At 36.9% G+C, this 14,459-nt stretch overlaps 1 protein-coding gene across 1 annotated transcript in view; it reads left to right on the forward strand.

The window, feature by feature from the left end:
• Positions 1–14,047, forward strand: part of c3a.4 (complement C3a, tandem duplicate 4) — a 28,944-nt gene extending 14,897 nt beyond the window's left edge. Inside the window, 26 exon segments of the mRNA XM_058785082.1 lie at positions 1,227–1,415; positions 1,636–1,750; positions 1,832–1,923; positions 2,144–2,283; positions 2,405–2,614; positions 2,857–2,914; positions 3,385–3,471; positions 3,554–3,757; positions 3,843–3,918; positions 4,020–4,179; positions 5,163–5,258; positions 5,403–5,553; positions 6,486–6,649; positions 6,803–6,961; positions 7,352–7,411; positions 7,520–7,568; positions 7,571–7,609; positions 8,055–8,103; positions 8,450–8,540; positions 8,704–8,793; positions 11,903–12,008; positions 12,299–12,388; positions 12,498–12,578; positions 12,726–12,809; positions 13,083–13,218; positions 13,646–14,047. Of these exon segments, the coding sequence (XP_058641065.1) occupies positions 1,227–1,415; positions 1,636–1,750; positions 1,832–1,923; positions 2,144–2,283; positions 2,405–2,614; positions 2,857–2,914; positions 3,385–3,471; positions 3,554–3,757; positions 3,843–3,918; positions 4,020–4,179; positions 5,163–5,258; positions 5,403–5,553; positions 6,486–6,649; positions 6,803–6,961; positions 7,352–7,411; positions 7,520–7,568; positions 7,571–7,609; positions 8,055–8,103; positions 8,450–8,540; positions 8,704–8,793; positions 11,903–12,008; positions 12,299–12,388; positions 12,498–12,578; positions 12,726–12,809; positions 13,083–13,218; positions 13,646–13,784 (2,915 nt within the window). The 3' untranslated portion in view covers positions 13,785–14,047.
• The last annotated feature ends 412 nt before the right edge of the window (positions 14,048–14,459 follow it).

Below are 14,459 nucleotides of genomic sequence, written 5' to 3' on the forward strand. Positions count from 1 at the left end.
TCTCTTTGTGTTTAAATGACACAGTAGTTCAAAATGTTTGTGTCTCATCATGCTTTAAAATCCTTCATAAACGATTATGACACAGTTGGGTCCTGTTCTGCAAGATCACAAAGCTATTATAAAAACTTTAGATTAATAACTCCTCACAAAGACTGCATACTGAATCTAGGTGATGGTTGCTGTTATCATCAGTAACAAACCAATATCACCTGGTTGCAGTCTCTTTTTGGGTTTTCCTTGCCATAACAAATGTGCTTTTCAAACACAGTTACAGCAGCCCCAAAAAATATATTGTTATAAAGTCAAGGGTCAAGAGCCCAACTAAAGCAAACACTACTCACCACGATGGTAACGTCAAACAAAACAATAAAACATCATCATCTAAATCTGTTAATTCTCAATAAGCGCTTTTGTAGATGTCTGACAGAAATAAGAACCCCACTCATCTTTTTGAGTTCACAATGAGCTCATATATTACTCACACTGTGATGAGAATGGTGTGATGTCACTGTGATCATTGTGTGATCTCACGTGTTGTCTGGGTAAGTTGTATTTGTTTTTCTTAACATTTTGCCAGATTTGACTAGACTTTGTTCAATCGTATTTTTTATCCACTAAATGTTAGGTTTTTATAAAATTATGCTCTTTTTATAAACTTATGCACTTATTTCTAGATTTACCTTTGCTGCTGAATTCCCCACAAACCTAGTTTATAATATCTGTTTGTTCATACAGTATATTCTAGTTTATAATATCTGTGTTTCTTCATAATGATATAAATAAATATATATGAAGAGTTCAGATAAAAAAGCCTTTAAGTGCCATTTGAAATTTTCTTCTAAAATGAGCATTTTTATCAGGCTCCTGTGTGTAGGTTCAGTAATTTCACTTTAATGGCAATGAATAGGTTCTGAATAGGTTCTTTTCATTGCCATTAAAGTGAAATAGCAGAACATAAACATAGGAGCCTGATAAAAAATGCTTATTTTAGATGAAAATTTCAGACGTCACTTAGAGGCTTTTGCATCTGAACTCTTCATATATATGTGTATATATATATATATATATATATATTACTCAGCACCAAACAATGACAATTCAGACTAACAAAATTTTCTGTAATCTTAAGATTGCAACATTTTTAAATCTTTATTGTTACAGCTTTTAAAGCTTTATAAAGCTTTCTATCAGATGCATCTTTCCTCTTTTGCTTGATCTACCTCCAGTGAACAAATACTCTGACTCTGAGAGAGAATGCTGTTTGGATGGAATGAAGAAACTGGATGATTACACCTGTGAGTATCGGGCATCTTTCATTGTGGATGGAGAGGAGTGCAGACGGGCTTTCCTGCACTGCTGCACTGAGATGGCCACCCATAACAAAGAGTCAGCTGAAGAAATGATTAATAGCCGCAGTAAGAGCATTCTCAATAATAAAGCACTAATTTCAGTTTAAACTCACTCTTGCAAATCTGCTTGGAGTCATATCAGGTGTGTCTTCAGCAGGATCATTTACCCCATAGGTGTTACAAGTTTTGCTTCTACAATTCAGAAACAATTTCAATTGGAAAAATACTTTGTGAAAAGAGTTGGCCCTGTTTTGCGTAAATAAATCAACCACTCATTCACACCCAGGTGAAAGCGAGGATTTTGTGAACTCTGATGACATTGTGACACGTACGCTCTTCCCTGAAAGTTGGCTTTGGGAGGAAGTGGTGTTGCCCAAATGTTCATCACTGAACCGCCAGTGGTGAGTTTGGCCTGCAGTTTCCTACAGTCAGTGCTCAGCCAGTGATGTTCAAGTTTTAGTAAAAGATGATCTCTCTTTTAGTCAAACAACCACCTTACCCAGGGATGCACTCAAGCTGAAAGACTCCATAACCACCTGGGAAATCACAGCCATCAGCTTGTCCAGCACTCATGGTACAGACTCTTGTTATGAACACACAATTCATATTAAAGGAATATTCACAGCCATTTCCAATCTTGTGTATTGCATTTTGTGGCATGCTGTTGATTACCCCAGACAATACTTTCATTGCATTATTCAGTGTTTTCTCTGTACTGTTCGGTCTCACTGGAATGTTCTAGGTCTGCGATACATGCTTTCTATAAGATGTTGCTCTCTTTTTTCTCTATAAAGGTATCTGTGTGGCAGATGTCCATGAGATGACAGTGGTGAAGAACTTTTTTATTGACCTAAAGCTGCCATATTCAACCGTGCGCAATGAGCAAATTGAAATCAAGGCCGTTATACACAACTTGTACAGCAGAAGAGTAAAGGTCAGATTAGAAGAATGATTTACCATCACACAGGCCCTCAGCATGATGACAGAATATGATTTGGCCACTATCAGCCCTCCTTTCTTCATAAGGAATGTGTGAGTTTCATTTCTTCTTGTAGGTACGTGTGGAACTGATGGAAACCAAAGACATCTGCAGCCCGGCTAGCAAGAGAGGAAAGTCCCATACCATTGTGACAGTAGATGCTAAATCATCATATTCTGTACCTTTTGTCATCGTCCCATTAGCTTTGGGACGCCATGCCATTGAAGTGAAGGCAGCTGCTGCAGGACGTGGCAGTGACGGCGTGAAGAAAGATCTCCTAGTGGTGGTAAGAAAATGAGACCTTCTTGATCACATAACAAGACAGTTCATTGCAGAGTGTAGGTTTAGCATAATGTGAACATAACCCAAAAGAAGACATAAAGTAACATAAAGAAATGAACCGGCATACATTCCCCTCAGCTTTCCTCAAGGTTTAAAGACAGCAAACATTCACAAACAAATATGAACTGTATAGAATACACCAGGCTTTGTTCTCTCTCTCACTCATTCTGCACTTCATATCTTTAGTCTGAAGGCGTTTTGACCAAACTTAATGAAAATCTACAATTCAGTCCTTCTATGAAAGGTAAGAGGATTCCAACAAAACCTTTATATGGGCATTTTACAAAATGTTTTGGGGTTGTTGGAAGTGTTTTCTTTTCACTCAGTGTTTTATGAATGTTAAAGTTTTATGACTTTTATCTTGAGCCCTGGTTAATTTCTGGCCCTGCTTTTAAAGGGTTAGTTCACCAAAAATTAAAATTCTGTCATTAATTATTTAAGAGAAGATTTGCTTGTCGTTGTTTTTGTTTTCTTTGTGCACAAAAAGTGTCCTTGTAGCTTCATAAAATTACAGTTGAACTAAGGAATGACATGGGGTGAGTAATTAATGACAGAATTTTCATTTTTGGGTGAACTATCCCTATAAACCCATCAGTGTCTCTCCTGGCCTCAATCATATACTTAATAATGGCCATGGCAGTCATTGAAATTTCTGTCCTGCATGCACAAATGAGAGTGAGGTACGACCGTTTAGTTCTTGTCTTTCTGGAACAGGTGGTGAACATGTGGAGGTTATCAAGAGCCTTATACTAAGGGATCAGGCACCCAACACACCTGCGAGCACATATGTATCAGCAATAGGTGACTCTTCTAACATCTGCTGTAAGTTTGTCAAATAAAACTAGGCCTTGTTTATACCAGTATGTCAATATCTTGTGCACAGGAGATACGATCAGTATAACAATAGAGAAGGCTATTAGCGGTCAGGCCATGGGTTCCTTGATTATCCAGCCTGGTGGATGTGGGGAGCAGAACATGATTAGCCTAACGATGCCTGTCATTGCGACATATTACTTGGACAAAACCAATCAGTGGCACACCGTGAGGGCTGGACTTAGGCAGACAGCAGTTACGTACATCACAAGAGGTAAACTAAACACTGGAAAGTTAACTATTCTGCTCTTTAATGTTTGTTTCATATAGTACACCCAACTTATTGTCTTGATGAACAGGTTACAATCAACAGTTGGCATATCGTAAAAATGACGGGTCCTATGCCGCATGGATTAATCGTTCAAGCAGCACCTGGTAACTAATATATTTCTCAATAGTTTTGCTTGTCAGTAAGAACTGTCAATCAGGAATCTCACCATGATTAAGACTTAATTTTGGTTTTCTTTCTCCTAAAGGTTGACAGCATATGTTGCTAAAGTATTTGCCATGGCCAGTAACATCGTAAACATAGACCGGAATGTGATCTGCTCTGCTCTCAAGTGGCTCATACTGAACAAGCAGTTACCTGGTGGTGTTTTCAGAGAAGATGCCCCTGTAATTCACGGAGAGATGACTGTGAGTGAGACCTGTTTTAAAAACTATAACACTGAAAGGACAGTTCACCCCAAAATTAAAATTGCTCATATTTTACTCACCTTCATGTCATTCTTAACCTGTACGACTTTCTTTCAAAAAGTCAAACTCCAAAAGTCCCAAAAAGTAGTCTGCAGTCCAACTTTCTCTTAAGCCAATAAGAGATTTGTTTAAGGAACAAACTAAAATTAGATATTTACTATAAATGTCACAACACCATGGCATTTTGATGAAGCAACTTTGAATAAACTATAAACTATTCGTATTTCTCTATATGGGGCAAAAATGACAAAACAATGTTTTCAAACACTACTATTGCCATTGGTCAAATAACCTCAACCCAAAACATTCTTTAAGTTTTGAACTCTTCAAACAAACAGAATGAGCGTTTTCACACCAGATTAAGCTGGAATATGAAGACAGCATTTAACCTGCAAGGATGTATTTAACTACCAATATAAACCTGATACTTTATCTTCTCAATCTTAAAGTGTAATTACACTTATCATAGCTCGGCACAATTTAGCATGAATGAAATACAGTAATAAAAATGAAGAAATAAACACACAGCGCTATTCTACCAGCAAACAGACCAACCTCTCAACCAAACAGCCTCTTTTTATGGATAATTGTATGATATTGAAATGATTTGTTGTACTGAAACTGGCAGAGAAGATGCTGCTCATCCAACTGTGGTTCTTCTGTTTTGATTTGTTGCTAAGTTTTGAGTCTCCGCCCACACAGAAGTCACTGCCGAACATCAACCAGAAAGTTTGTTAGTGGTCAGTGCTGCCAATTCATGTAGGGAGATTTCTTTGTTGCTGGAGGTTTATTTGGTGATATTCTATATTGCTCTGTTTCTTATTGAAATGATTAGATTTCACCCACAAAATTTCACAGAGCAATGGTAAATCTGACCACACCTTTAATTATTTCTGATATCACTATTTCTTCACTGTGCACAGGGGAACATACATGGGGGAAATTCACAAGCATCCATGACGGCTTTTGTGCTCATTGCCCTGCAGGAGGGGAGGGGCATTTGTGCCGGCCAAATCTCAGTGAGTCCTGCTGGGCTTTGAGTTAAAATGCCATCCTTGAAAAAGCTAATGCGTTTCTAGCTCAATTTGCTATTTTTTTGTATGCTACTCCATGTATTTAATTCTCTCAAATCAACTGTTTTTGTTTTTTTTATTCCACTTTAGAGTCTTGACAGTAGCATATACAAAGCCACTGTGTACCTCAGATCTCAGTTACATGGTCTGACAAATCCTTATGCAGTGGCAATGACATCTTATGCTCTTGCCAATGGAAATGCACTTGACAAACAAGTCCTGTTGAGAAAAGCCTCTGCAGGTAAAGAGACAGCCATTTATGTTGAATTCATGTAAACAGTTAGTTTAACCTGTTCAGAAAACAATGTGCTTTGTCTGTTTATTTGTGCTTAAATGTTCAACTGTTAAATGTATTTGTGCTTAAGAGTCAACAATGCACCTATTTCACACAGCATTAACATTTCTTGTTGTACTTGCCTGGGTATCAAAGCTAAACGATTAAAGCCTGGAATACACTACGCGATTTTTGCCCCAATTTCCCCCCGATTTTACAGTCTGAACAAGTTGACGCTAGTTGAGGAAAGTCGGAGCCAGTCTGCAGATTACAGCTGACAGATTCCACAGAAAATCGCGTAGTGTATCATGGTCACAGACTCCGATTTTTTAGCTTCAGACTTTGATTCTATCCAGTCGGAGGATATCAAACATGTTTGATATTTTCAGCCGATTTTAGAACACCTATGTTTTCATTTGTCATGCATCTCCTAGCAACAAGGCGCACGTTTCTGCGTGAGTTTGTTGTGATCGGAACAACTTTAAAGTCTGGTAGTGTATGATCCTCGGTCGTGTAGTGTATGATGCCCAGTTTTCCTTTGTCACTATTTACAAAGTCGGTAAGTGTATGATGCCTAGTGTTTTAAAAATCTGTTCAGATTTTAAAAGTCGTGTAGTGTATTCCAGGCTTTAGATGCATAGCATTATCACATTTACATTTCATTCAAAGCAATGAAGACAAAGATACAAGCTTATAAGGGAATGAATGATGATTGGTATAAACAAATCAACAGTGATAACAAAATATAAAACTAAAAGTCAACAAGTATATCAAATCTAATTGTTTTTCTCATCTGCTCTCCATAAACAAAAAGTATAGATGCTCAGAAACAATCTGTATGGTGAAAATTGCTATACAAATATTTTTTGAATTAAATGAATTAAATGAATCCCAAACAGATGGAAGTCACTGGCCTGTCCCTGGAAGCAGTAGCTTTACTTTAGAGGCTTCGGCCTATGCGCTTCTGGCTCTTGTAAAAGTTCAAGACTTTCAGAGTGCAGCTCCCATCGTAAACTGGCTCAACAACCAGAGGCAGTACAGTGGAGGATATGGCACGACTCAGGTTTGTAGTTTACATCCAACATGCACATCTGCGTTGCATATCTGTTCACATGTTCAATATGCAACATTTAAGAAAAGACCATAAACAATTTTAGGACCAAAAAGGTGAAGCCTACACATGAAAAAACGTTCAAACTTGTCTCCTCCATCCCAGGCCACCATCATGGTGTTTCAGGCCGTAGCACAGTACAGGATTCATGTGAAAGAGATAAAGCAGTTAGACCTGGAGATGACGATCCGAGTGGAAGGCAGCCGGCAGCCGATTGTGTGGAAGTTCAGCAAAGACAACTCTCATCTCGCACAGACAGAAAAGGTGAGTTTGTGGTGCAAAGTAAGAATTCATTTAAACACAGTCGATTATGTCTTAAGTGAACATAAACACTTCATAAGAATGAATGAGTATCATTATAGTGGAACGGTGTATTAGGTCTTGAAGTGACCACAGCTTAATATACCTGCTGCTGTCTGTTTCATTAATGTTAATCAAACAAGGATTAATCCATATTTCATTTATGCAGTTAAGACTATGCAACAAGTCACTGCGGTCATACTGTATGATCGACTATCATTGATGTATACCTGGTATAAGATTAAACTTAAATGTTTTAGTCTATTAATCAACTACATTTGATCTCTTTTATCAAGATGAATAATTTTATATATGTATTTATTATTGTTATTTTTTATTTTATTTTATCAACAGATTCCATCCAATAGGCAGATCACCATCAGTGCCAAGGGTTCTGGAGAGGCCTCTGTAACTGTGAGCGACTGAAGAAAGCAATAATCAAAAATAAATGCTGTAAATACAAATGCATCGGACCTTAGATACTGTCTTTAACTGTGTTTTGTGTTGTTTTCTCCTCTGCAGGTTGTGACTGAGTACTATGCAAAACCAAAAGAAAGCAAAAGCACTTGCAAAACTTTGAGCTTTCTTTGGCTTTTGAAAGGGAAAATAAAGGTTATATTTGATTAGCACTTTGTTGATCGTAAATACAATATATTTCTAATTTTAATAATTTATGCTAATAATGCTAATAATTTCACTCTGCTCTGTCACTGGTGACATTTGGTGTTTATGTTTTGTATAAAAAGGAAAATGAAGCCCTTCTGCTTACAGTGCAAAATGTTAATTAATTTTTATTTAATGAAAAATACAGTATTATTTGTCATGGAATCTTGATGGTCCTAAAATTGGCTTCATTTTCTTGATGCAAAACAAAATATAATGAAACAAAAGTTTGCTAAATTTTTGGGGTGAAAAATGCCTTACCGGTTTTGTAATAATTGCCCATTACTATCTTGTGTACATTCACTTTTATTTATTTGGCACATGAATTATCCAAAGCAACTAACAAATATGGAAAATAAAATGAAATTTGTCTGTCTTTTTTATTTTTTTATAGTAACATATCAAGGAGCAACTGAGAGTTACAAAATCATTATCAATACCAGGTGTGCAAATATGTGCCATTTTCATCATGTGTCTGCCCTAAATAACTGAATATCAAAGTTAAAACTTTCAAATGTCACTCTGTTCAGTGAATAATCCTTGAAAATGATCAAATACATTACTAAATTTAACCAGCATTGCGTCCACTCCAAGGTTTTGGCAAGAATTTTAGCACTTTATTATGACCTTTATTCTGTTCTGTTGCAGCTGCTCTCTTATGTTTTTCAACATTATACAAATATTCTCTCATGCCCCAGTATAATCAAATGGGAGATCTGTTTGAATCCCTTATTTTTGCAATGCCATTAGTGCTAAAGAAAGCTTACATTTGCTTTGATGACTCCACAGATATCTGTCTGCTGACAGAGACGCCACCATGTCTATATTGGACATATCTTTATTGACAGGATTTGTTGTGGATGAGAATGATCTTAAGGCGGTATGAATCACACTTTCATTATTCACATTTACTTTTGACTAAATGAGAATATGAATATTTTTTGCTCGATTTTCACACAATTTCCATTCTCTGTGCTCCACTGGATGTTACGGTGGCCACATTGTCAAACTCTCCAATACTAACTTGTTGTTTCTGTTTGTAGCTGTCAACTGGACATGACAGGATGATTCAGAAATTTGAGATGAACAAGCAGCTTTCAGAGCGAGGATCCCTCATCCTCTACCTGGACAAGGTCAGATCATGATCAGATCAGATCTCTGTGTGGAGCACTAGCTGTTGTCAGACTCCTTGTGCAAACAAAAATCTCACTGGATTATTACAATTAATGGCAAAATTAACGTTTGGAAATATAAACTGATATTTCCTACTGACACACTACAGCAAAATATAGAAATAAATGCAGATTTGGTGCCATCATTACCAAAGGCTTAGTGAGGCTATCATCAAGAGAACAGGACATATAGTCCTAGAGTGCTCCCTAAATTGACTAACTACTATAATTATCGATTACTGTGAGAATGACTACAAAAAAAAAAATCTATTAATATCATCTGTTAATATTAAAATGATTTTGGGTTACACAAGTGCATATGCTAGTGCACACCCACACACACACACACACACACACACACATCTACTCATGCATGCCTGCTATAAGGTGTCTGCTGTCTGCACTTCCACTCTCTGCAGATTTCTCATACCAGGAAAGATAAGATTTCATTCCGCTGCACAGAATAATGAACGGAGGCTTCCTTCAACCAGCAGCAGTCACTGTATATGAATACTACTCCATAGGTATGAAGCTGATGTGGAAGCAAACATGTGATATTGGTTTAAGCAATCACACCTGTGTATTTAGTCTGACTGCATTATAATGCATTGTAATCGTACCAAATCATTGTTAATGTACTGCATAAAGTCTGTAAGATTGTACATTTTACATGATTTTAATTAATTTATTACATAAACAAATTCTCAAAAAAAAATAAACTAAGTTTATTGTAAAGCATTATAGTGATGGGATTTATGGTTCTTTGAGGGGATCCGGATCTTGGCGTTCTTCAAAAGAACGGCTCTTTTTAAATATTTAGTCAGTTTTAAGAAGCCAGCTTGGGGGCATCGCAGTTTATCCTGGAAATAATCACTGGGAGGAATGATGAGGTGAGATTTGTAGTCAAATAATTAAAACTCAGATATCACACACCAATATCTGAGTTTGAATTATTCTGAAATATTGATTATTACCTCATTTGTCATGTGTGGACTATATTCCATAGGGTTGCATAACATCCCTCTGCTTAGACAGTGACATCACTATTTTGGATTTACCTTTAGTACAAAGTGTGTGTATGTGTAAAGCTACGTTGACTTATGTTATTCATACAATACCTACTCACAAATAAACATCAAAAACAAAGCCGGCTGCAATAAATTTCTGAGCAAAACAGCTTTTACTACAAACACTTCCACACAAGAACATTGTTGTCACACAAGAACATTTTGATAGAATACAAAAAATATTTAAAGTTTTAAATATACTGTAGATAAAATTTGAATAAATAAAATGGAAATGTCTACATACAGTCCGCTATTACTGGCGATGTGGTGGGCCCAGTGGGGTCAGAGGCTGCTGTGGCTGCAGTTGCACTTGATGTGGAGGCAGAGGAGGCAATGGACACATCAGTGTCACTGTTGTTGTCTGAGTCTGGCTCTGCTCTCAAACCTGTGTCCTGCAGTGTTGGGTGTTGAGTCTTCAAATGCCTGTGTAAATTATTTGTTGACCCAGACTTAAATGAAATGACTTTTTGACAAATGCTGCATGTAGCCTTACTGTTTTCTCCGCGAGAAAAGTGCACCCAAATGCTGCTCCTTTTCCTCTGGCTCATTTTCAGACGTGTCACGTGTGTGTCTTCTTCCTTCGAACGACCCGCTATTACTGACGTTGGCACTGAGACAGAGAGGCACTCGCACGTGTTTTTTAAACTCCGCTCCTACCCAATGACAGAGGCACGCAGGATTTTTTCCACTGGAGTACTCACGTGAAGGATGCGTGCACAACTATCATCATGCTGTTAGGCAGTAGCCCCTCCCCCTATAACTGTTCTGTCTCGCGGAGGAGCTAATTTGTGTGCATCTGTGTGAAACACGCATAGGAAAAAAAGAACGACAGAAAGAACGGCTCCCCCCCAGCCGCGACTCGGCTCCCATCGTTCATGTTTATGAGCCGTTCAAAAGAATCGGTTCGTTCGCGAACGTCAGAACTCTAAAGCATTACCTTAGTCTGAGACGACGGAGCTTCGCAGATGATCTTATAATCAGTCTCTGTCAGTTCGCGTTCAAAGGAGAGTAAACGAATACCGCAGAAATGTGCACAGCTGCAAATATGCAGTTTGTTGTGGAGAAGAGTATGTAGCACAACGTTTATGTGTTTCTCGCTACAAAGGACGCATCTTTTTAGCGGTTTAAACACTGTACCATTGCTAATATGATGCTTTAAACACACTCATAAGTTTCCAATCTAAATCCATCACCCGGTGGTCTGGTTTCATTTGTAGGCGGTCTGGATTCAGTGCTAAGACTTAAGTTTCATTTAGGATATCCAATATTTTTAAAGACTGATCGAGGTTTGTTTCACTATTTTCAAATTCACATAAATGTGGGTGGGACTAACTGAATCGTCACTGACGAATCATCATTTTTGACAAGGGTATGCTATGCACCTATAGGAAGAAAACTCACGTTAAATATATTTTAAAGTAAATATATGAAGTTATAGGGAAACTATACGTTTATTATTATTATCGTTTAATAAATATCATTCATTTGGAAAAGTACCAACTTCTCATTGGGTGGGCCACGGCTGAAAGTGGGTGGACCTTGGCCCACCCGGGCCCACCCATAGCTTCGCCACTGGTCAGATCATGATCAGATCAGATCTCTGTGTGGAGCACTAGCTGTTGTCAGACTCCTTGTGCAAACAAAAATCTCACTGGATTATTACAATTAATGGCAAAATTAACGTTTGGAAATATAAACTGATATTTCCTACTGACACACTACAGCAAAATATAGAAATAAATGACTTAAAACCATTTTTTAGCTACTGAAAATACTATGTTCTAATAATATTGTCCACCATTGGTAATCCTATTAATATTATCTATTAATATTTAAATTATTTTGAGTATCACAAGTACATCTGCAACAAAAGAGAACGTTCTAAACATTGAAAACCTTGAGTTATTTTTACTTTTTTTTTTTTTTTTTTTTCATGCAAATGAAAAATCCCTTCTAAATGCTTACTATAAGGTGTCTGCTATTTGCACTTCCACTCTCTGCAGATTTCTCATACCAGGAAAGATAAGATTTCATTCCGGCTGCACAGAATAATGAACGGAGGCTTCCTTCAACCAGCAGCAGTCACTGTATATGAATACTACTCTATAGGTATGAAGCTGATGTGGAAGCAAACATGTGATATTGGTTTAAGCAATCACACCTGTGTATTTAGTCTGACTGCATTATAATGCATTGTAATTGTACCAAGTCATTGTTAATGTTCTGCATAAAGTCTGTAAGATTGTACATTTTACATGATTTTAAACAAATTAATTTATTACATAAACAAATTTTACTTAGTATATTTATGACTTGTTGTAGCATTATTTTAACTGCTGACTTCTTTAATATCATTGAAAATGAAAGTTGTGTGACCCATGTCTTTCTTCCATGTTTAGAAAATCGCTGTGTGAGGTTTTATCATCCAACCAGGAAGGAAGGAGCTCTTCAGAAAATCTGTAAGAACGATGTCTGTCAGTGTGCCGAAGGTAGCGTGTTTCATTGTTATAATAATTCCAAAAAAAAAAAGTGCAAAGACATTCAAAGTTATACCGTTAATCTACAGCACGTTAATTTCTCTTTCCATTGCTGAAACAGAAAACTGCAGCCTTCAAAAGAAGGAGAAAATTCTTGAGGCTCACCGTAATAAGAAAGCCTGTGATCCTAAAATAAATTACGGTATTTATTATGTGTGTGCATGTTTTGGTGCAATGACTGAGAGTGTTTACAGACTTTTTTTTATATATATATATATATATATATATATAATTATTAGTTAATGTGGTGATAAGTAAGATGCTACATAAATCTAATGCATTTTTACAGTTTATAAAGCGGTTGTTTTGAGAGAACATGAGGACGCCTTAACAGTCTATTACGACGTGAGGATTGAACACGCCCTCAAAACAGGTACGACTCCTCACTCCAACCACAGTGTGTAAACATTTGCAAATCCTGCCATTTTAATGTCCTGCTTATTTCAACAGTAAGATACACAAATGCTCTTCTGATGACTTGTTTAAGTTTAATCCATACAAAACAAGCTACTCATGTCTGGTCTTAATGGTCTTTATCTTACCAGACACTGATGATTTTTTGCTATGTTGTGTCAGTGCTAACTCAGTGCCTCAGAGGACGGAGAGAAAATCAAACATGTCACATGTTAGAAATGAATTTGTGTAGGTCCAGAAGTTGTCGTGGAGGGGGAGCAGCGTACCTTCTCCTTACAGATCTCTTGCAAAGAAGCTTTGAACATGAAGCGAGGTGAGAGCTATCTGATCATGGGCCAGGCTGATGATGTCCAACTGGTGCACAGAATGTAAGTACATTTGACCTGTGATCCAAGTATGTGCCCCCTCTGATCTGTGAATGTGCATCTGTATTGATAAGAGAACTTGAAATATGAAATACTTTTCAAAAGGTCAAATTTATAAATGCCTTCTCTTTTAAGTAAAATTATATACATAAGGATTCATTTTGTAACAATTTTCACTCAGAAATTAGGAAAGTTTACAAGTAATTACAAAGACATTGAATTAAACATTTTTTTTTAAAGTAGAAAGACTGAAGTCCATTAACCTTTTTATTTTATTTTTATTAACCTTTTTAACTCTGAATCATTCTTTACTGTGCTGTACAGCAGATAACACTGACTTTTGCGTGAATACGCCACATTCTATAATAAACCTCTTTTTCTTTTTATGTAAGCCCTTCTTTAACATGCTCTTCCTCTGATGTCTCCGCAGTGGTCAGTATGCTCTGGGCGAGAGGACGTGGTTGGAGTTTTGGCCCAGCTTGGAGGAGAGCAAGACTAGCGCTGAACTCAGAGAAAAATACAACGGCATGTTGAGTCTCCAGCAGGATCTGCACTTCGGCTGCAGCTAATGAGTCATACGCCAGACTATTGCTTTGAGATGCTCAGTGACTAAATTAAACATTATAAAACAGAAAAAATTGCTTAATTTTCAACTTTAAATGTTTGTTAAACGTGAGTTAATTTTGACTTTTGCTCTTTTTTAGCAATCATTCTGTTACTCAGTGATGAATTAATGTATACCTAAGCATGACTTGCTTACACCACCATTCTTAAGGTGTTGGGACACATGCATGTCTAAGCAAATTTCCATAATAAATGTGGTCAAGCAAGATCATCTGTCTCGATCATCCCCTTATTCACTATTCCAAAACAACACATTTTAGAAAGTAATGATTTATTATTGATGGCGATATGCAATTTTTGAAGTGAGATGCTTGATTATAATGCTTACTTCAGAGTAACCTTATGTTTTGTGATGAACCGTATGGTTTGCAAGTTCAATTTTCCCATAATTCAAGCTCAGCAGGATGTAAAATTAAAATCAAATAAATGTAAGCAAAATAGCATCCGCTTTTTTGGAGAGAAATGTGCATTTGAATATAGCACATCAGATCAGTCTGTAGTTCATCACCTCATAGTGACACTGAGCGCAGATAATACTCGCATAGAAAGGTCAGAATGGAAAGTTCATTTTTAATGCTTCTCTGTGCTGTTTAAAAAAAATGATGATGTATTATATTAAA

This window comes from Onychostoma macrolepis, chromosome 01 (assembly GCF_012432095.1).
Source record: "Onychostoma macrolepis isolate SWU-2019 chromosome 01, ASM1243209v1, whole genome shotgun sequence".
Lineage (NCBI taxonomy): Eukaryota > Metazoa > Chordata > Actinopteri > Cypriniformes > Cyprinidae > Onychostoma > Onychostoma macrolepis.